The 23837-nt window shown below is 28.3% G+C and overlaps 1 protein-coding gene across 2 annotated transcripts; it reads left to right on the plus strand.

The window, feature by feature from the left end:
• Window positions 1-4772: 4772 nt before the first annotated feature.
• LOC145191490 (fibronectin type-III domain-containing protein 3A-like) lies at window positions 4773-22487 on the plus strand. Of its 2 annotated transcripts, XM_090066386.1 has the most exons (28): window positions 4773-4868; window positions 5732-5818; window positions 8823-9449; window positions 9763-9809; window positions 9930-10057; window positions 10984-11043; window positions 12192-12330; window positions 12456-12509; window positions 12741-12868; window positions 13097-13224; window positions 13649-13692; window positions 13994-14080; window positions 14280-14418; window positions 15831-15896; window positions 16128-16246; window positions 16486-16597; window positions 16756-16824; window positions 16907-17010; window positions 17406-17519; window positions 17750-17821; window positions 18056-18133; window positions 18275-18367; window positions 18480-18662; window positions 18776-18972; window positions 19504-19716; window positions 19877-20043; window positions 21651-21784; window positions 21949-22487. In XM_090066386.1, exons 2-28 carry the CDS (start codon window positions 5791-5793, stop codon window positions 22288-22290), a joined length of 3672 nt encoding a protein of 1223 aa, XP_089922512.1. In that variant the 5' UTR covers window positions 4773-4868; window positions 5732-5790; the 3' UTR covers window positions 22291-22487. The 2 variants fall into 2 exon arrangements, with proteins under 2 accessions (XP_089922512.1, XP_089922511.1); XM_090066385.1 differs by lacking the exon at window positions 4773-4868 and having other exon boundaries at window positions 5135-5818.
• Window positions 22488-23837: the final 1350 nt, after the last annotated feature.

Below are 23837 nucleotides of genomic sequence, written 5' to 3' on the forward strand. Positions count from 1 at the left end.
TACTCATCTTTTTTCATCATGGTCACATATACTATCCTTGCCACATTTTTTATATTGTTTAACGTGATCACAAAATTTAGCTGCTATTGGTTTTAACCAACAGTTAAGACATGTCTTCTCTTCCTTTATTCTCACATACTTCACAATCTTTTCATTCAATTTTTTAACAAATAAATAGAGATTTTCAAATATTTTTATTAATAAGCACTATATCCATTCCTTTACACCATAGCTAACTTTATCATAGCTAAGGTCGAATAGTTTACCCTGTTTTTCACCTAACGCCCAATGGTCATCACTTAGGTGCCTCAGCGAGAACTGATAGCTCTTCAAATTTCTACTATATTTTTTTCACAATATTTTGAGCTCGTTTTTTTGCGAATGAATGTGAATGTGTGCAAATTTGTGCTCGTTTTTTTAAATTGTTGACTTTCAGGTTGAAATTTGTGAGCTTGTTTGTCTGCGTGTGCGTGCGCGCCACTTTTAGCTTGCACACGTGTGCGTATCGTGAGTTTTGTGTGCGCCAAATTTTATGCTTGGTGAGATTGTTAAAAATGACGTGAAGAGTGAGCTATAACTCATCACTTTATACTACTAGGCACATTTATACTACTAGGCACCTTTATTCTAATAAGCACCTTTGCTAATGCATATAGAGTATTGAACGACTATCCCAGATCATGACTGCATTATTGTCAATCGATACAAGTTGATTCCATCAGTATATGTTGCGATAATAGTGCATAAAGATGGATTAGGGAAACCAATGGTTATTAAATACTTTGATCCCGCATAACTCTCAAATGTCTCAACTACGCCCTGAATTTTAATAAGTTGCTTGATTTAAACGAGTTCAGAGATTTCGTTAAAAACGGTCCACTTGTTAAATCAGTCGTCATTCTGAGTGTAGATATTAGTCCAGACAAGAATCCTCATTTCATTTATTCTTTTTGCTAGTTAAATGCTATGGTTTCGGTTATAAATATATGCCATATTTAAATGGTTACTATATTTAAATGCCTGATTTTAAAAGATAATTAAGGCATCAATTTATCATTTTTTGGAGCATGATCTTAATGCCTAATTTTTGGCCTCAAACGCACCTGGATGGAGCACATTTAATTGGGTTGGAAGAAAGAATTTAATCTTTAAGTCGACAACTTTCTGGCGTCATCTTGCCCTATTATTATTAATAAAAAAAAGCCATTTCAACAAGTTTGCGGGTGAAACATTTTGAAATCTGATCAAATGTCTTAATCTTCCAATTTCTCTCGTTCAAAAATTTTTGAAATTAAAAAATTGTTTTAGAAAAAAACATCTCTGACTCATTAGACACTAATAGCAGTGGCTGATATGCACATTATGTGCACATCACGTGCAAACTAAGCGCAATTTAATTGGTCATTTTACTTTTAGACCCGTTAGACCTTATTCAAAAGTTTTAAGTTCATGTTTTGTTCTATATTCTTTCATTTTATTTTAAGGTATAATGTTACATCATGTGACATCATTTTCTGACAGCAGCTAGTGCACGTCATGTGCAAACAAGTATTTCCTTCAAATTATGAAACCCAAAAATCGGAGATGCTGAAAACGGCTGGGAGAACCTTGTCATCTGATCGTTCTCTACTACCATTTTTCCTTCTCTTATAATTGTCAGAAGTAGGACTTAATATCACGTAATCAGTTTGAGCTTGATCCAATTAATGTGCTCCTCATTTCACTCAATCAAACTAACTGAAGAGAATAAGGAGCACAGTTATTGGATTGAGGAAGATGAATTAGATTTGCCTAATGTTTAATTTATGCCAAAGACAACCTATCCATGCCAATTTATACACTTGATGAACACTTAAGTTCACCGGATGACGGATGCCGAATAAAAGTGGACGGATGCCGAACAAAAGAGAGAGATAAAAGTTGTGTCTATAATGGTGACAGAAGTGTACTTAATCCAACTTAAGTGCAAATGATAATAAATAAATACTAAATTCAGCTGGTTAAGCAGAACTTGAATGTCGGTTATGCATCTTAAATGTTAGCAATGTATCTTAAATGTCAACTAAGTATCTTTAGCGGAAATAAATTATGGGGGGGGGGGGGGGGGGGGAGTTAAAGTTTGAGATGTATTTTTAGGAAGAGGGTCGGAAAAAATGCTACTACCTCTTACAAGGCGTGGGGGTGGGGGAATCATGGTTGACAATTGTCCCTTTCAGTTTTTCTTGGTCAATCGAATCTGGGAATTGTTTCTAAAGTCCCATTACAAAGATCATTTCGAAGATTTTCACATCTTTACTTCACTCTTTGTGCTTTCTCATTTCCGAGAATTTTATCAAGATTCAAGCTGTTTGGATATTCCAAACCATTAGCTGTATCTACTTCTGAATTACAAAGATCTTCACTTGTGCTTTCCCATTTTTCAATGCAATTTTAATAATCTTTCATGAAGTTTGCTGAAAAATTTCTGCATATGTATAAATAAATAAACATTTGTTTAAAAAATGAAGAATTTTCTGTCAAAAAAGTTACATAAAAATTTATAGTAAAATTATTTTTCACATCTACTAATATTTTTTTCGAAGCACTTTTTGCAACTATTACAATTATTTTAATTTATGCTGGATAAATATTACAACCAACTGCCATAGCTTCATTTTTAGTGTTGGGTAGCCCTGCTTAGTTAGCTCACGATCCAGTAAAATAGCCAATCCTTTTATTAATAAATATGGAGTAATATTGAAAGTAGGTAATATGTGAATCAGAATTAAGTATTTGGATCAGAATTGCTATTCTATTTGCCTTACCTTAAAAAAACATAATATAAACTCATAGCACTTATCGTTTCAAACGTTTCTTTTTAGAATAATATAATGGTCTTTCTTCTAAGACCCTGCATTAAAATGACCTTTTTTAGACTTAAAAGTTGAGAGAACTACTTCTGGCTTTAGGTTACAGGTCCTATTTTGAGTATACTTTGACGCATTTTGATAGTTTCTCATGAACATTTGATACAAAAATTACACCGATTATTATTAGTTTTAAAGTATAAGTTTAAATGAGCTGATAAAACAGCTTTAAATGGATTCAAGTTAATTCTAAAAACTTCGCTTTTGAATTTTAATATGGGAAGCAAAGACCGTCATTTTTGTCCAAATAATACTTGAAAAAAAAACAGTAAGAAATTTTTAAATTAAAAAAGCAAATAAATAATCCGCGTGGTAATAATGAGTTTTAAAAAAAAAATCGGAAGCTAGTTAGTTTTTAATGATTAAAAATAGTTAGTTTTTAATTATGTTACATTTAACAACATTTGTTACATTTTACAACATTTGTTAAATCAAGTACTTATCGTTAAGTTTTTAGAAAGATTAAGTACAATTTACTTTTGCAACTTTTTGTCCTATAGCTGGTTCACTGTGCAGTTAGATAGTTTATGCTTCCAAGTAATCAGAGGCGCACTGAGACAATATTTTAAGCCGGCAAATTCTGATTTCTAAATCAAATATTAAAGTAGGACAAGTGGCCCTTTTAATAGTAAGATATTTTAGTGATTTGTCCATTTTACCAGAAAGTTAAAAACTCACTTTATTTTTAAAATTCATATTCTTTTTCATGGTAAGTTTTCATGGCCACTAAGCTTCGTATGCACCAAGCTCTATTATCAAACTCTATTTATTGGTCTTTATCTTGAAAATCCTCAACTTCAGTAGATTTTTGGAAACATGAAAAACACAGATAGAAGTGTTTTTTAAAATAGTAAACATCTGTAAATCCGATCTTTGAGCATATCAATATCGTTTGAAACCCACCCTTATATATGCATAATTTCCAGACCTTCTGGATATTGTCTGAAACCCACCCTTATATACATAATTACCAGACCTTATGAATATGATAGTGGCTAATAGAAAATTTTGCATATTTAATAATATTTTTTGTTGACTAGTGGTTCATCCAGGATTGCATACTGGGAAAAGGGATAGATCGTAATTACAATATTTGAGATGATAAAAACGAAAACTACCATTATAGATTATGCATATCTAAATAAGATTTATATAACATAAATTATTTATTAACTGTGATAAAAATGTCTTTACTACTTCTTTTTTTTTTTGTTTCTTTTTGGGGTCTGCCGTTATTTAGTGATTATTCAAGTTTATGATAAGAGTATCCAATATTTATTACATCTCCCCTCCCCTTTTCCCTCTGTCTGGTTGTATATATACTTTACCGAATGAAGACCGCTGTCCACCCGTTCCAAGAACTGAAAAATTATTTCCGCTTTCATGTTTTGTAAACATGATATGTAGATTTAAAAAAAAATCGTCTTGTGGGATCTCTTAAATATGCAAAAAGAATAAAGCTCTAGTTTTTATATAAATCAGTAATTTATTATCCGTGTAACTCTTTGTTTCCTAGTGTAGAGTTATGTTGATAAAATTTTTGAAGCATGTAATTTGTGCGAAAGGCATTCGTTCTGCAAGAAATTTAAAAAGCTGACCTTGTTTATTTCTTAAACGTGTGCATAAATCTACCGATGTGTTAAATGTTGAATATGAGCTATGGTATTGATGGCGATGCAATAAATGGCTTTATTTTAAAGTTTTTTTTAAACAATACATAGAATATTTTTATTTGGATAGTTTCTATTTAAAACTATAGTTACTTTTTTAAATGAGTAATCAAAGTGCTATTTAAAATCAACTATTACCTCAACAATAGTTAGCTGCATGTTTATTCTATGTTTTATTTATAAAATTGATTAAAATAGAGCTAAATAAAAAAGACAAAAGTAAGGTCAAAATAAGTTCTGAGTAGCATTAGTATGAGTTAAATAGACAACGGTAAAAAGTTAAAAGACAAAGGTAGGTCACAATATTATGTTTAATATGTAAAGTTAAACTGAAGAAGTAAATTTTGTAGATGTAATTGACAAAATAATATTTGAAGAAGTAATTTCTTTACAAAAAATTAGTATGTTTAACTAGCAATAGGATATTCTATTTTATATCTATACATTTTTATTGATGTACAGTAAAAAATTTAATAAAGTTCCAGATTTTTCCTAACCCAATCATTGTTTTAAGTATATATTAATGAGTTTCACTTCTCTAAGAAATCTTTTCTATACCAATCTATTAATTTCAAATAAAATAACCATAAAATAAAATAACCATACAATAAGAACTGTATGAGTTCTTAGATAAAGATAGGTTTTAGCATTATTTTGATAAAAACTTATTCTTAATTCAAATTATAAGAATTAAAGAAAATTGATCTTATGTATGAAATCATAAATCTTAGAGGTTCCAAATTTAGTTATCTAAACTTTGACAGTTTCATTATTTGTTTTTTAAATCTGCCATTTTCAAAATGCAAGTTGTTATATTTATTAGAATAATTAAAAAAACTGTACCTGGTTTCTATTTTACCTGGTACTTATTTTGAAAATAAGAATACCAAAAGTTATTAGAATTGAAAATGTTCAAAGAAATACCTTTACATATTATTTATATTTTGTTATTAGTTTGGTTTTTAAAGTTATTAGAATACTTATTACCAAAATAGATATATGTTAATGAATTTAGTAATTTAGTATATGAAAAAGTTTTTTGTTGAGAGCTTCATCTGGAGAGTTTTCTAACTAATTTAATAAAATTGTCATGAGTGACTTTTTTACTTCTTTCCAATCATATTGATAGTGTATTGTTATTATGTTTGCTATTAGTAACCAACAGATAATCTCAAGAGGGTCCTACCAAATTCTTTGGTGTGCAATGTGGATATATGAATCTTTCTCTGACATCCTTTTTAGGTATAACAGTGTCTGTATTATTGATCCACCAAAATGAATTTTTGACCAGAATATGATTTCATACATTTTTAAATATTGAATTTGTGTTTGTGTATGTTTCATTTAAATACTAACTGATTTGTAAGTTAAAGATCTAAAACATCTTCACTTGTTCACTTTTAAGTATTTGTTATAAATCTACGGGTTTTTGATTACATCATTAAAAAAAAAAAGATGTAAAAGAGTTGCTTTGAAAATTAACCAAATATCAAGTTACTTTCACATGGTGATGAAGAAAATATACTCTTAAAAAAATATACACAAAAAAACACACTTCCTGCCTACTAAAATCATTTGAATAATAATTCAGTAAGAATCATACTGACCATCTGTCAAATTAAATAGATTTTTTTTATCAATCATACTTCCTTTTAAATAGCGAAGACCCTTTGCATTTGGATGTGTAAATTTTAGATTTAATCTGATTTCCCTTTCAAAACAAATTACATTTCAAATTGTTTTAACCAATAGGCAGTCAACTACCATAAATTTTAAACTACGAAATAAAAAAAGGCAGTAAAAATTTTAAACTAAAAATACTTTAATAAAGGTGAAATGTTAATATATTCCCACATGTGTTTAAGATATCTTTAAGTCATCTTTAAGTTGTCTAGATGTTTTAAAGTTGTCTTAAAGATGTCATATGTTGGGTGGGTTAGGTCTACCAGGAAGTTCTGTCTGTTTTTATCAATTTTTTGCATCAAAAGGTAAAACTTTCTTGAAAATGTAGCATACAAATCGCCCCTTCACACTGGCAAGAAATCATTAATAGTGATGGCAATTGCATCATTTAATAAAGTTTATTGGCAGTAATAAAAGTTTGTATTTTGTTTTATTCCAAAAATGGGCAGAACTTTTTGGCAGACCTAATTTTTATTTTAGATTTGTTTTTATATACCATATAAAGTTTAATCATTTTAAAGTTGGTCAGTGGTCAGACTTACCTATTGCAATTTCCAAAAAATTATGTTATTATTGTCTATCAAATTCTCTAACAATATAATAACAAAATAATTTTCTAGCAGTTTACTATAAATTTTACAAAATAAGCTTAGTAAATGGTATGTAATGGTTACTAATTTTTTATAATCTTATAATAGGCTTATATTTTTTTTTGATCATTGATTAAGTTAGATTAACATTTTTTTTGTTGTTGGAAAAATAAGCTAATTTAAAAAGTAATTCTAAAGTTGTTTTATTTATTTTTTACTGCTTTGAAAACACTTATAATTCTAAAGTATGGTTTTATTTTTTTTTACTGTTGTGAAAATCAAAACAAGGTTTTAAATTTAAAAAGCATTATATATGAAAAGACTAAACAGTGATCTGGAACACAAGTGAGTGTTTCTTTAGTCCAGGGGAAATGTTTTTTGCATAAGAGCTTCTTACAAAATCATTAGATCAGTGGTCATCTAGAGCAAATGATCTAACTAAATCTTCTAAAGTTTTTACTGACAAAACCCATTTATGATAAGCTGTTTTATGTTCCTGTTTGCAAATTATAAAAGTTTTAACCCTTTAGCGCCCGTGTAGCAGATCTGCTACATAACTTCAGAAACCTTTTATGGCCATCCTGTCAACACAGTGATCTCAAAAACACCTTTTGTAGCATATTTACAACATATTTTTGTTGATCTGATTTAGCTAGGTTAATATAATTAGATAATCAAGACTTAAAAACACATCAAAATTGTCTTTTTAAAAATCGGATGATTGCTGTCAGACAAGGTATTTTCAAAGAGAGTTTTTTCCTGTTTTTTTACGAATATTAAAGCTTATTTGTTTATTTTATTTTAAATTAATAACACATGTAAGTTTTAGAAGTATTTAAGAGAGTTTCCTCTTTTTGAAACTATCACAAAATGCTATCTGAATTTATATGTATCACATATGCTACAATGACAAAATTGGGTTTGCTAGTGAAATTTTAAAATTTTATTTTTTAATTCATAATCTAGGCCCTAAAACAATTGCTTTTTGAAGTTTTTGGAGTTTTTTGAAAATTTTAAGCCCTGGTGGGCGCTAAAGGGTTAATTGCTTTAAGGCTGTCCTAATAAATTTTGCTACCATAGCCTAAAGCAATTTGATACACTGGACACTGAAACAACTTGAGATAAAGGGTTAACATTAGATCCAACCATTCTGATCCAACAGCAAGATTAAAATTGTTTAAGTTGTAATTAAATCAGTTTGTGAGTTTCCTGGCTCTATTCTTGATTTAGATAGAGATTGAAAAAGTCAATAAATTACCATTTTTAAACTTATGGAAAAATATAACACAATAACAAATAGTTTTGGATAATATTTTACTTTCTTACTTGTGCCTAATTTGAACTCACAAATAAATAAATAAAAAAGAAATATATTTTAATTCATTTGTTCAATGTAAAAGTCAAAAACAGAAAAAATGTGTGTTAAAATACCTAATCCTTTCTCATATAAATTTTTTTCACTGTTCAAATAATTCTTAATATTTGGCCACAAACAAGTGCTTTATCTGTAATTTTATGCAGTTTGTTGAGTGAAATGCATAGAGTTGTTTGTTTTTAAAATTTTTCTTTATGAGGTGTAAATGTGGTCATTTTTAAATTCTTCATCTTTGAAAATAGTTGTTTACTAATTTTATATCCTTTTTCTATTTTTACACCTGACTTAATATTCTAAATTGAAAGATGTAAGTTTTCATGTATTTTACACCATACTTAACATAGAAAACTGTTAAAGATTTTCATGACTGTTTGTTCAAAATGATTTCATACAGAATTATTGTATATAACATACAGACAGTTTTGTTATTAAAATACTTATGTGTGAAAAGATGATAGTTCATACATGTAATATCAAGTATAATTATTTTTTCTAAATAATTGTAAATTAAAATTTTTTTATTTTATTGAGGAAATTGTGTTTTTTACACCTATTTCTAAGTATTTTTATATAACTTATTTTTTAATTTTCTATGAAGAAGAAAAAATGGAAGTCGCAACTTCAGAAACCTATATTAATTATGCGTCACAAAACCAATTGTCTCCACCTTCAAATAAATGTTTGTCAGCTGATCAAGGTCAATGTGAAGCCTTAAATTCTTCACAAGAACAAAGTTTGCACATAATAGTTGAGCCGCAAATTGATGGTCATACAAATTATATACATTTAATAAACCCTCCAACAGGACAGATAATCTCTTCATACATTGCCGAGCATGGCTCTCATATTGAAATACAACCGGGTGTTTTTTTCCGGGTTCCTTTTCCTCATGAACATGGATATCCATATGGTGGAAATGGCTATCCTATACACAATCAACATCCTTACCATCAAGGATATCCAACTAACATGAACTCACATAATAGGCAAAATGTGCCAAGTGTAATAATACCCAGTCAGCAATATAATCCCAGTTGCTCAGTGCATGGCTCTCCTAGAAACTCTCAAATGCAACCTGTAAATGAATGTTTGGACAAAAGGAGAGAAAAGTTGCAGAAAAAAATATGTGAAAAGCAAGCTGATATAAATTGTTGCACATGTATGAAGCATACATTTCATAACAAGTTTAATGATGGAAGCTGTGACACAGATCTTTATGAAGCTGGTATTTTTAAAATTATTTACTTAACAGTTCTTGTAAATGTATTAATTTCTACTATTTAGGATCCCTAGTTTTATATCCATTTAGGTTTCTATATTAAAAATAAATTTAAGAAGGCTGTATTTTTCCAAATGCAAACTGGTTGTCTATTTGATTGTAGAAATCATGATTAAATTATTCATTTGAGTGTAGAAATGATTAAACTGATGATTTTATAATAAAAGAGAAACCTTATTTGTTATGAAGCAGAAGGTAATATGTTTTATTTTTATTTAAATGACTTGTTTATCTCTAAGATTTCATTGGTTTATTTAAGATATTTCTGTTGAAGATATTTCATTGAATATTTCAGAGCCATTGCAGGTGGGTTTCTATATTCTCATAGTTTGATAGTCATGTAAATGAATATTTAATTGCGTAATTTTCTGTACTCTTTAATTTTCAATAAAAGTTGATGTTAATTTTTAAAAGTTTTTTATTTAGGCAGAGGCAATAAGTCCGTATGCAATAATTGTAAAATGGGGCGACTGCTTAAAAACCAATACTTTGTTTTTATGTGATTTTGAGTTACAAGTCTCAGTGAAAGAGAATGTTTATAATTCTATATATAGGTTTGTTTCTATCGATTAATTGTTTAAATATTGTATACTCATAATTGCAATTACAGTTTAGTTGATAAGAACTTCATTTTTATATATCAGTCGGGGTTGAGTAATAATAATTCTTTCTTAATCTTTTAAAACATCGACCATCTTGGAGACAACTTAACAAATTGATGGCTTTTACTTAGATATTGAAAAGAAGCCATTTAATGATAAAAATTTTACTTCAAACTACCTTCCATGTTAATGGCAAGAATTAGTCCTTAAGTAAAAACTTCCTCAATTCTACATAGAGATTGAGTGAAAAAAACAGCAAAAGAATGAAAAATGCTACTTTTTTTTTTTTTTTTTTTTTTTTACAAAAAAACAGCAAAAGAATGAAAAATGCATAAGAAGCAAAAGAAGTCAGATTATTTTTGCAATTTGCAGAAATTTATAGAAAAGTCACCAACACATCAAAAAAGATTTTTTTTTTTTTTAGATGTTTTTTTTTTTTAAGAAACCCAATTTTTTCAATTTCTTATTTGAGACCACCTTTTTATCTGATTTGGTTTAGTAAGATTGACATATGACATATTTCGCTTTCGCTAGTGAAAATATTATCTTATTAAATAACACCTGTGAAATTGATATTTAATGAATATCAAATTTAGCTAAGTTGATTTAGGCAATCCAAATCTTATGCTGATGGTTTCTCAGTGTGGTCCCTTTTCAAACAATCCTAAAGTACACAAGTGGCCCCTTCCAACAATTCTAAAGTACACAAATCAACACCACAGTTGTTTCCATATTTTTTGCTGAATTCTGTAACTGATTTGGTAGCTGGTATTTGTAAAAAAACCTGCTACTCAATCAGTTATGTAATTTTTTTTTTATAGAAAATTTATAAATACAATATTATATTTATAAGTTTTCTTTTTTGCAATTTTATTTAGTGGTAAAGAGAAAAGTTTCATAGCTCAAGAACTTCATCCAGGAACACTGTATACATTCAGGTACATTTTGTGTTTCTTCTTGTTCAATGCTATCCAGGAATGGGGAGTCAGAAAGAAAATAACTGCTACCTGTTTCTCAAGTCTGCTTTGGAAAACTGGTTCCTGAACTTAACTCCCAACTTGTTTGGGTTATGCACCAGGTATTACCCATAATTTGGTAATTACCTGACATGAGCAGCCAAGTTTCGATATTGTCAATTTTTTTTTAATTTTTTTGCATTTCATAGTTGATACCTCACTGGCCATTTCATAGTTGATACCTCACTGGCCATTTATATTCAAAGTATTATGAACTGGAATTTGCAATGTTAAATTTGTGTGCATTTACTTTTATGCAATATGTGAATAAATGAAAAAATCAAACAATTGGTTAACAAACTAACTTATCATACAAACTGTTAGACATTTTGTGGAGTTTCAAACTGTTCTCATGGTAGGTAACAAAAGTTTCATGGGATTCAATGCAGTTTGGGGTCCTACACATCGAATTAAATAGAATCTTAAAATTATTTTTAAAAAATCTTAAAAAGAAATATAACAACAAGCAACATCAAACTTTAGTTAATTGCACTTCCTTTAATATAATTTTTTTCATTTTGAAATTGAAAAAAAAAAAAAGAAGAGTTGAGAGTTGTCTGTTTTTTTCAACTATTGACTCTTCCAAAAAATTTTGGCTCTGATCCCCCATCCCTGATGTTATCTGCAATAGAATTTGATTTGGAGGAAAGTGATTATTAATTATTTTATTATTTCTGCATTTACAGTTTATTAGTTAATTTTTTTTTTTTCATATCTCACATGTAGTTGGTTTTTGTTTTAAAAAACATTTTAATGATTTTACGAAGAACAAACAAATTTATAGATATACTTCTCATGATAAAAAAAAATGAAAATGGTGAAAAATTGCAAAAATTTCGTATTTTTTTCAGCTTCATAAACTCCATTAATATTTTTTTAAAGAAAAATTTATCTGCATTCATTTTTTTAATTTAAAAAATACAAAATATTTTGTTTCTGACAAAAAAAAAAAGTTTAAAATTCATGTTTATTGAAGGTTTACAGAAGTAAATTTAGCAACTGTATTGTTTACAGGCTATCAAATGCATGTACAGGGTAATATCTGTTTATTTTTTGGATATCATTTTTAGACTTCGTGCTGTTTTAAATGATAAACAAGGTTCTTACTGTAATCCAGTGACCTGTAAAACACTTTGCACAGTTCCTGATAAACCCTTACCGCCCAGAGTTACACAAAAATCGAAGAACTCTCTAACTTTAAAATGGGCAGTAAGTACATTTATCAATAATGTGTACATTGAATATGCATACATGTAACTGTGGTAGTAGTAAAAATAAATTCCAGAGGTAAATGATTTATTTGGAAATAAAATTTAGTAATATCTTTACAATAGATGCCATACGATGGCGGATCTCCTGTAAGATTTTATAGACTTCAATGGAAAAAGGTAAAAGAAAAAAAAGCTTCTTAAAGTAAAAGTATTTTTATTCTATTGGATTAAAAAAGCATTTGGTTTTGGATATCTATAAAGTTTAATTTTGTTATTTTTTACCTTTGCAAACTTAAAAGTTAGTGTCAGTCTTAAGGTAATGTAATTTTCGTAAGATCTGTGTTAATACACTTTTAATATTTTATGATTCATAAACATAAGAAACTCTTTCTGTTTTTCATATTTAAGGATCTTAAAGATGACACCTTTGAAGATATATATGTTGGCATACAAAAGCAGTTCAAAGTTAATCATAAATTACCTCCTAGTACATCTTGTCAATTTCGATTACAGGCAGCAAATGACCTTGGTGAAAGGTAATAAGATCATTAAAAAAACTTTTTAATGTGAAATTTTTAAACAGAGAGTAAAAAAGTTTTATAATGAATTTTTTATATTAAAATGAAATACCATGAACATTTATTTAAATTTGTTTCATCTTTATTTTTCTCACAGTTTTTGTAAAAAAAATAATTTTTTTTTTCAATTTTTTATGTTCAATAACGAAATATTAAAAGTAAAAATTTTTCGGACTTTTTTTCTAGCAATTTTAGTACTATGTTGGAATGCTGTACAAGTGGTGGGCCCCCAAATCAACCAGAACAACCTGAGCTTATACAATCCCAAACTGATTCATTGGTTTTAAGCTGGAAGGAACCTGAGAACAATGGATGTAAGTAATCAATTTTTACAACTGAAGTTTTAGAAGTCTAAAGTTTAAAGTTATTATCAAGTTAGAAGAAGTGAAATGTTATTTTGTTAAAAATGTATGTGCAACATTTTAGTAATTTAACATATATTAACATAAATTATTGCTTTTTTTTTGTGATGCAACGTTTGACGTACTTTATGACTTATACTTTTAATATCTCTTGATATGTAAAATATTTTTTTGGACTTTTTAAGAATTCATGAAAATCTTAGCTAGTGGACTGATAATGGATAGTTTTTATTCAGACTTTGGTGTTGTTTTGCATCTCATATTTTAGTTTTAGTTTTAATGTTTTATTTTAATGTTTCAGCGTTTACGTTCTTTCTCTTGATTTCTTCATTGTTTAATTTTTAGTTCTTTAAATATAACTTTTATATTTCAATAGCCTCTATTTCGGAATACAAACTTGAAATGAATAATCCTGCAGATGTAAGTTCTTAAATTTATTTATTAAATTTCATTATTTGTTTTAACTATTAGTTTGTTGTTATTTATTTTTGTTATTATGGATAATTAAATAGGGGAGGGTGGGAAAGCAGGAATACCCCATTGCACTGATCATTTTTTCAGCAAATTTGCAAACCATTTTCTGCAGCCCTTGTCTTTTTTCATTTAACATCTGCATTTAAAGTAAAAATAAACAGCTACAAAGGTGTTCCAGTTCTCTCTACCCTCCCTTGCTAAATATAGATTTATTTTTATTTTTTTAAAAAAAAAAAAACATTTTTAGGGTTATGGTTTTATGGTGCAGTATTGTGGGGAACTGAAAAAGTTTTGTTGCATTAACCTTCAAAGAAATACACCTTATACATTTCGAGTTAGAATGTTTGGATTTTTTTTTTTTACAAGAATAAATTTTATCTCATTGAGTTGTTACTTTTCTGATATATATATATATATATATATATATATATATATATATATATATATATATATATATATATATATATATATATATATATATATATCCATATCCATATAACTTTGGACAATTTTTTGATCAAATAACTGTTTAGCTTCTGGCTACAAATATGTATGGATCAAGCAAATACAGTGTGCCTGTTACATATTCTACACTACCTGAAGCCCCCGGAAAAATGGCTAAGCCTACATTGAATGGGAAGATAAAACCTTTTTCAATTCCTTTAAAATGGGGTATGTTATTTTTGTAGTTCATGATAAGAGTGGTAATAGTTAGGTTAAATTTTATTTGTAAACAATACTGCTTTAGTACCCTTGGGTGTTTGGACACCACAGATAATATAATTTCAGAATTATTAACTTTTTTAGAAAGGTTTTTTAGTAATTAAAATATCAATAATTGTTGATTTAAATGATAAAAATTGTGAAATGAATTTGCTGTCTTCTGTTTATTTATACTGGTTGAAAATGATTAAATTTAGCACCCTCTAATCGTTAATTACTAGGAAACTACTTAACAGATTTTGCTTAATTTTTTTTTTTTTTTTACACAATCAAGCTGGCTGAACTATTTCAATCATTTTTTACATTTTTATTTGGATGGTTTAGATAGAAACCAAATATTTTTGCGAGTATTTAAAATCATCTCCTGGACATTTTTTGATTTACTTTTTTTGAAGCTGCTATCCAGTTGTTTTTTTTTAAATCTTATCATCTGAAGCTAATTTCTTGCTTTTTAATAGGATTCTTTTTATAATTGACTATTAACTTTAAATAATGTGCTGCTCAGAACAATTTGGAGGATTTACTTTCTTAGGTACCAAAGTAAACACCATTTTGTTCATGCCATTCTAGAGACTTCCTAGAGAAGTGGATTGTAGCCAAATCAGACCAAGATATTGTGGTCATATCATGCTTTTTATTGAATGACAAAAGCTGCTTCTTTAAGCATTCTTCTATATGCAAATCAAGCTCAAAGTTTTACAAGTAATGTATGGTGCACTTTTCAAACCGTAGGAGCAGATTGTTTGCCATACAAGGAATTTGGGAGAAAATTTTTCAGTTTGAATATACTTGAGTTTGTTGGCAACATATCTCCATTTTAAAAACTCCTTCAATGAATTGCTGTAATTTCTCCATCAATGGATTGCTTTGGAGTTTTGTTTTTATGATATGTTTTATATTCTTCAGATTTAAGTACTTTTTCTATCAAAGCTTGGCTGCATTTAAACTTCTTTGCAAGATCTCTCTGCGACTGATATGGATTTGCTTTTATGGAGCGAATGGTTGATTTTGCTTTATATTTTTATTTTTAAATCCTTTCTTTTTTCCACTTCCTGACAGAAGATCGAGCAGCATCAGTCAATTTTGAAATATCAACTTGTGAAATATCAAATTTCCAAAATTTTTTCTCAATTCAATATTTGTTTACTCATTTTAACCCAATGACTAGGAAATACTTAACACCAATACAATCAAACAACAACACATTAGCTTTCTTTTGCAATAAAACTAGAAAAATATGTTAAGTAGTTTTTAAATAATTAATGATGAAAGGGTGCTGAATTTCATTGTGTTCAACCGATAAGAACCAATACAACCAATAAAACTTTTAGGTAAAAGATATCTGATGCATTTTTTTTTAGGAATACCAAAAGATACTGGTGGTGAGGAAATAATTGGTTACATCTTGGAAATGGATGATGGCTTAGGTCTTTATTTGATTTTAATTCCATTCTATGCTTTATTTTAATTTAACAAGCGTGAGGTCAAAAATTATTTGCAGCAAAACTGCATATTGAATTATTATCATTGTTGTGACTGTTGCTGTTATCTTAATTCTTATTGTTGTTGTTATTATTATTGTTGTTATTATTATTGTTGTTATTGTTATTGTTGTTGGTTTTTAAAATTTAACTGTCATTTTTGAAATATCTATCTAGGTCAATCGTTCTTTAAAGTTTACCACGGTCCTGATAATGAATTTGTCATAAACAATCTGCAACCAGGCCGTACTTATCAAATAAAGGTTGCATCTGAAAGTAAAGTAGGAGTTGGAATTGTATGTGTTTTGTTTTATTTTTAAAATTTTATTTCTATTTTTAAGTTTACTTGTATAAAATTTCTTGAACTGTGCTGTTAAAAAGAAAGAAAAAAAAAAAACTAATTAGGAGTGTTTTCATTTTGAATGAAAATGTTTGGTATGACACGCATTTGATATATTTTTAAATTAGTGTTGTTTATGGCCACCTTATCTTTTATAATAGTGGAATAAATGTTTTATATTTTAAATATTTACAGTTCTCTCCAGTTGCCAATTTTACAACATTAGCGGTGTGCCCAAAAAATGTTAATCCACCGCGTTTATCTTCAGCTTTCAGTCCTGAAATGAATGTGATACACTTGGAGTGGGGTACGTTTTAATTTTTTTTTTTTTTTCTTGTTTTTTTAAAAAAAGTTACTTTTAGTTTTTAACTTCTAATTGAACAAAAAAAAGTCAGATAAAAATAAAATGAAAATTAATTTAAAGTAATATATTTTGCTTTACATTTATTCTTTTTTTATATTCAGATACTCCACTTGACATAGGGGGTTCCGCAATTACATCATACAGTATCAAAATTGTTCATAAAGATGGCGGTAAATTGAAACTTTTTTCTTAATTTGCTATTTTACCTTTTTTTTTTTTTTTTTTAAATCTCTTTAACAATCTTTTCTACAGATTCTCAAGTTGTTTATAATGGACCAAAACAGATGTGTTCAGTGGGTGGTTTGGAACCAGGAAAAGAATACAATTTTTCAATGCAAGCTACAAACTCTGCTGGAGTATATTTTTTTGTTATTTTTTTTTTAAGTTTTCATATAAAAAAAAAAGCTTTTGATGGATATTTGTGTTATTAAGCTTCATCTTGCAGAATATTTATAAAGAATATTTACACAATGTTCCAAAGTCTTCCAAATAATGTTCCAATATACACAACAAAAAAGTAAAAAAACCTTACAATAACATTTTGAATGTAGACTTTGGAACATTTTTTCTAACTAAATAACAACCAGTCTAACTAAATAACAACCAGTCTAACTAAATAACAACCAGTCTAAATAATTAACAACCAGTCTAACTAAAGATTATTTTTAGCTTGCAGAATGTACACAAAAAATGTTCCAAAGTCTACATTCAAAATTTTATTGTAAGGTTTTTTTTTACTTTTTTCTTTTAGTCTAGTCAATGGTCTTCAATAGCTGCCTTAAAAACAGCACCCGGTCCACCTGATGCAGTGCATCCTCCTACTGTGTCATTTAAATCACCTACTCATATCTTCTTTGATTGGATGGTAAGTTTTATGTTGTGGCTGTTGATGGTTAAAAACATTTTTCTTAAGGATCATCATTTTTCATATCTCATATAAAAAAATATTTTCTAATAATTTGCATAAAATATTTTCACGTTTATATATATATATATATATATATTCATAAATATTTTAATAATTATATACATTCTTAAAAGTTAACACTTTTTTTTTTGTTTTTGTTTAAAGAGTATTTTTGAATAACATTTTAGGAACCAATCTTGCATGGAGCACCTGTGACCATGTATACATTAGAAAAGTTGGAAAATGAATTGTTTCAAAAGGTTTTCCTGTTTGTTTGTTTTTTTCTTTTTTGTTCTTTTTTAAGAAGTTCACGTGGACAATTTTTTTTTTTTGTTTTAAAATTTTAACACGTTTAAAATCATAGATGGTTGCAGCTGACTTATTATAACAATACAAAGTGAAGAGATTTGCAACAGAAAGAAGTGTTTAAGAGTAATTACTTTAAGTGAAGTGCTTTAGGTCATAAAAAACTTTATTGGTTCAATTTTGTTCAGGTTTTTCATGGAGCAACTTTATTTTGCGATGTAAAACAAAACATTCAACCAGCCAGTACTTATTATTTTCGGCTTCAGGTAATTTTTAAATCTAATGTTTTTGATTTAAAATGTTTTGAAATTGATTGATGATTTTTTTTTTGAATTGATTGTATAGTATCATATATATTGTTATATGTGTTACACATAGTATTTACTGTTATGTGTTTTACATAATAGGCACATAGTTCAGCAGGGAACAGTCCATATAGTTCTGTTTTCACTGTTAAAACACCTCCTGCCCCACCAGGTCCAGTTCATGATATTAAGATTGTAAGTACAAATTATTTGTAAAATTACTTTTCTAAAAAAATGAAACAGCAGAAAATATTAACAAAATTTTTGAAATGCCTAAAAATAGTTTTTTAGTCCTACATTTTTTTAGGTGGAACAAACTTCAAACTCATGCTTTCTGGAATGGCATCATCCACTAGAAAATGGATCTCGAGTATATGAGTATATATTGGAGGCAACTGGTACAGCATCTATTCTATGTACCATAGCACGTCCAGCTGTTGTTGAAGAAAAAGCATCTCCATTAGAAAAAGATACTCCAGTGTTGGAAAAGGTGTTTTTTTATTGGAGCAAAATAATGATCATGATCATCATATCATCAAAATATTCAAAGATTTTAATAGTAGTAAAGTAAAAAGAATATCTTTATTCTTTGATTTTTTTTAGCCTGTTAAAGGTGAAACAGAGACACTTGATTCATCTGATGATGATTACAGTACTGATGATGATAATGATGATGATGATGATGAGGAAGAAGCCATGCATAGCTCAATGAGTGATTCTGAAACATCTGTAATATCACGGCTGAATGATGATATCATGGAGTACAGACTAACTGGTTTAGTTCCTGATACTCTTTATAAGTAAAAAAAAAAAAGTTATTTTTTCCTTTTTTTTTTTTTTTTTTTTCTTTTTTTTCTTTCATGCAGAAAACAAAGAACTCGTTCTGTTAGGTTCAGAAAAGGGAATTGGAAATGTTTATTTAAAAATTATATTTCAATTTTGTAAAACAAGAATTGTTTTAAATTACATTGGTTTGGGAATTGCACTCAAATGAATTTTTTAAATATGGTTTATTGTTGAATCAATATGGTAAATGTTTCCTATATTTAAGTTATTAATTATTGTATACCTATAGTTCTTTCATCAGATGAATAGTATGAATTCTTTTTATATAAGTTTTCCATTTACAGGTTTTTTTGTTTTTTGTTTATTTGTATTTGTACATTTTATTAGTCTTTGGTTATATTCTTTTTCTTATTTTGAAGTTATTCTCTTTTACTTTTTTCATAAGCTTTTTATTTGTTAAGAAAAAGAAGAAAAACAAATTTAGGTTGAACTATCTGTTCTGTTAAATAGTTTCTGTTAAATAGTTCTGTATTTTCTTTATGTAGATTACGCATTCAAGCTGTAAACGAAGTGGGCATTGGTGCATTTAGTCAATATGTACAGTTCTATACAAAAGAGTTGCCTCCTCCTGCTCCGTCACTCACTGCCTCATCTGTTTCCTATCACAGCATTAAATTAAAGTGGGGTCATCAATCATCATCAAAAAAATCGATGTCTGTTTTAAATCATATTTTACAAATGCAAAATAAGTCAGGAAGGTATTTTATAAAGTTTAAGGTTTTTTTTTTTTATCTCATTAGAGATTATTAAGGGTATTTAATAATATTTTATAATTAAGGTTTAATGTATTTTATCTGATTGAAAAAGCTCTTTTTTTTTTGTTATTTTGAAAAAATAACAAATGCAACTTCATTTCAGTTTCAATTCAGTGTACTGTGGCATGGACACATCATTTACGTTAAGTAAGTTAAAAGAACTGACCCCGTATTGCTTTCGAATACGTTCGACGAACGAAGCTGGCGAAGGTGAATTTTCAATACCAAAAGTGTTCTACACAAAAGCCCAACCTCCTTCACATGTTAAAGGTAAAATTATTTTTGTGAAAAAAAAAAGAAGATGTTTGAGGTGGAGAGTGTAATTATATAAGGTGGAGAGTACTTATTTTTATGAAGTGGAGGGCATAGCCCCTTATGAAAAAAAACCTTAATCCAAAAATGAAACGAATTTTAAAAGAACTTTTTTAATAATAACGAGTTTGTTCTACGTGTTTAATAACAAGTTAAGATACACAAACTTTTTTTACAATATTTGTGACTACTGCATTTTTACTGCGTTGTATTACAATATTTCTGACTACTGCATTTTAACATAAAATTTGACTAACTTGACTTAGGTAAACATTAACGATTTTTTTTTTACTACAATTTGTTTATGTTAATACTTTTACATAGTTTTTCAAAAAAATTTTCAATTACAGTTAATATCAAAACAAATATTTGCTTTTTAAAGGAGAAAAAAATGTTTAAAAAGTAAAATCTTTTTCATTTTTTTAAAACACCTGTTTTAAACGGAGAGGGTAACATTCCGAGCATTGCAATCTCTCATAATTATAAAACGGCCCATGACGGCAGAATTGCGATAAATAAATTTTATTTAAGGTCGGCAGATTAAACCACATAGGTCAAACTTTGTCTTTTTTATTTTTATTATTACAATCTAAAACACAAGTTTTCTTTTTCAAGCTCGATGGTTCTTTTTCAAGCTCGATCTTTTATTAGCAACATCTTTTATTAGCTTTTGTCTTTCTTGCAAAGTTAATATTTTCGAGATATAGTCCGCTGACCCTAGATATATTCACTAACAATTTGGTCAGAATTAAGAATCAACAAATAAAATTAGAATTAGAAAAAAATTAACTAAACGAAATCTGTCAAAGCTCCTCAACTTTTATTCGCTCTATTTGTCATCTGAGTATGAAGTGCCAGGTTAACAGACAGTACTTGGCATCTGTTCTATTCTAAGAAGTATTCAAGCACAGAGTTGATTATTTAAAATTAATATTTTTGTTAACTATAACAACGATTTGCTTTAAACTTTAAATTCTGTTTTAAATGTTTTCGTTTTTTTTTTTTTTTTTTGGTACGTTGACGATTCCAATCCTTTTATTGAGTTAAATATTCTTTTAACTTTTTCTGCATCATTTTATTGTTGCAGGTTTAGAAGCAAGACTTTTTTCATTTAAGTGCAATTGACCGACCTGGTCGAAATGAAAGACAATATTTTAGTGTACTTGCAATATGTAAATCATATCTTCAAATCTTTAAATTTGAAAACAGCTTCGGTCGATTTTTTTAAAAAAAAAGGGGTGTGTAAATTTGCGAGTCTCGGGAAGTAAAAGATTTAAAATTGAATCTTTTCTAGAAGAAATTGATCTATAAAATGAGAATTAAATATTGTCATGAATTTTTGAAATAATTGATCTTTAAAATGATCGATCTTTAAAAGTTTCTTAAAGACTTAAAACTCTCGACGCCTTTTATTTTATGAGATCTTTGGTTTTGGTGACGCCTTTTATTTTACCACGACCCGGCAGTCTTTAATTATAGACGCGAAGGCACGTGTATATTTGCATGCGTGCTTATATTTTGTAAGAAAAGGATGGCATTTTACAGATAAAATTTTTTGTTAAAAGATTTGAAGTGCGAGAATGTCGGGACTACTTCAATCAAGTTGGTCTGGACTCCAATCGAAAGCATTCGTCCTGATGATATCATTAAGTACACGCTTCAAATGCAAAATGTGGAGTTAGGGAAAGATTTCTGCCAGGTTCTAATTTTTCTGCTTTGTTTGTTGTTGTTTTTTTACGAAGTTCTATTTTTTTAACAAAGTAAAAAAAAAACTGAGATTGGAGGACTCTTAAGATCTTGAATCTGATCCTGATCTTGATTTCTTAAGATTCTTAAAAATTTAAAGTCGTTTTTTTTGTGCAGATTTACCACGGAGCTGAACTTGAGTTTACCGTAAGCGACCTTGAACCTGATAAAACTTATCAATTTCGCGTTTATGCTACGAGGACGATTTCTGTTGCCGATCGAAATATTTTGTCCAATGTGCCAGAAGAAATTAAAGGGATTAACTCTTCTATAATCCGTGTCCATACTTTGAATCAAGCGACTTTAAAACAAAGCGAAAGTGAGCTAGTAGTGAAAAAAGAAACCATTCAGACGCCCGCCCTCTCAGACACCCATATCGCTCTCATCATATTAGGAAGTTTTTTAGGGATATGTGTATTTATTACTGGCATCACGATGCATTTCGCGACTATTAGTTGAATTTATCTAAAAGTTTGTAACATGTACCGTGATTTAGGGTTGGGGTTATTCTTATGGTAATGTGTTTTGTAAAAGTAAAATATAAAATTCTAGTATTAGTATTAACCTGGGTTTAAGATTATTAGCTTTAACAACAACAAATCTGTGTTTGTCTGTTCGATTTTTTTCTTTTTTTAAAATAGTACCTAAAAAAAAAATTTTCTTTCAAAACTTCAAAAAAAAACGACTCACATCTTCTGGGTATAAAAAATGGGCTAAATACGGTTTTTTTAAAATTATAAATTATAGATCATCTAAGCATCAGCAAGTTTCTAGGAGCAACTTTTTTTTATTTTGAGCTTATGAAATTATTAAAAATTAACTCGTAATATTTATGATAATTATGACAAAGTTGTCTTGTAGTTTTATTGTTTTATGTAATGAAAATGCTTCGTCTTCATAAAATGAGCATCAGTTTAAAAGATTCGAAAAAGCTAAGTGTTCTATTTTGTTTTTTGCCTTCATAAAGTGAGCATCAGTTTAAAAGATTCGAAAAAGCTAAATGTTCTATTTTTTTTTTTTTTTTTTTTTGTATCTAAAATATTTTTTTATAAATCTTTTAAGTTTATTTATTGGGAAAGAATTTTTTTTTTGACGGAGCTGTAATAAAAATGCATGATGCGATCTAAAGTATTCAAAACGAGGTTTTTGTGATTCTCTTGTGTGAGAAGCGACGAATATTTATGTATCTATCTTATGTTGTGCCATTTGGTTTAAATAGATAAAAATGAAATATTTTACAAATTAAAAAAACCCGTTTGCTTTTATTTTTGCCATCACAGAAATCATGGGCGGCGTTTTCTAAAAGTAACCGACGATTGTAGATAACGACATTATGGTTGTCCCGCTAATTTCTTTCATAACGCATGGAAATAAAGGTGAAAATCATGCTATAAAAAAAAGTACTAACATGTCTTTTATCATCCCAACTTTTTACTCTTTTATTGATTGGAAGAAACTCTCGACTCTGATGACGTAAGTTGTTTTCTTCTACAAAATGAGGGAGATAAAATTCCACTTTTGAAGGAACTTCATCTATTAAGAGCAAAATCGATGAAATCACATTAAATAATCGATGAAATTCACATTCATATCTTCCTTGTCTTTAAAAGCTTCACTATAAATCCTCTCTTAATGAAAAAAAAAGGAGGTAGTTTCCATTTCTTGTTGGTACTTTTTTCTGATTTGATCTCAAAAGCTTTGTCATGATAGTTCATATTTCTGCTTTTTGTTTTTCTGTCTCCTTTTTTGTCTAATTTGAATGGGAACAGGGATATTTCTCATATATGGCAATAGAAAACTCGTTTTACATTTCCTTAATATCAGCATTTGGTTTTTTACAGCCTTGGATGATGGTAGATCATATAATTGGGGATCCTCAACTATGATTTAGATGTCTCGATGTCTCGCAACTATGATTTAGATGTCTCGATAGCTCGCAGCTATGATTTAGAAGTCGTAACTTTTATAGATGAAGACTCCACGGGAAGAAACGGCAGGGTCACATT

This window comes from Hydra viridissima, unplaced genomic scaffold (genome assembly GCF_058129835.1).
Source record: "Hydra viridissima isolate aposymbiotic clone 2 unplaced genomic scaffold, HvirCarnegie_v1 scaffold_11, whole genome shotgun sequence".
Taxonomy (NCBI): domain Eukaryota; kingdom Metazoa; phylum Cnidaria; class Hydrozoa; order Anthoathecata; family Hydridae; genus Hydra; species Hydra viridissima.

Excerpts from the sequence above, each read along its gene's own strand:
- LOC145191490 (XM_090066386.1), top strand. The coding sequence starts at position 5,791 with ATGAATCTTTCTCTGACATCCTTTTTAG. Across the intron at positions 10,058-10,983 it reads GTTTATAATTCTATATATAG|TGGTAAAGAGAAAAGTTTCA; the intron begins GTTTGTTTCTAT and ends AATTTTATTTAG. Across the intron at positions 12,510-12,740 it reads ATAGACTTCAATGGAAAAAG|GATCTTAAAGATGACACCTT; the intron begins GTAAAAGAAAAA and ends TTCATATTTAAG.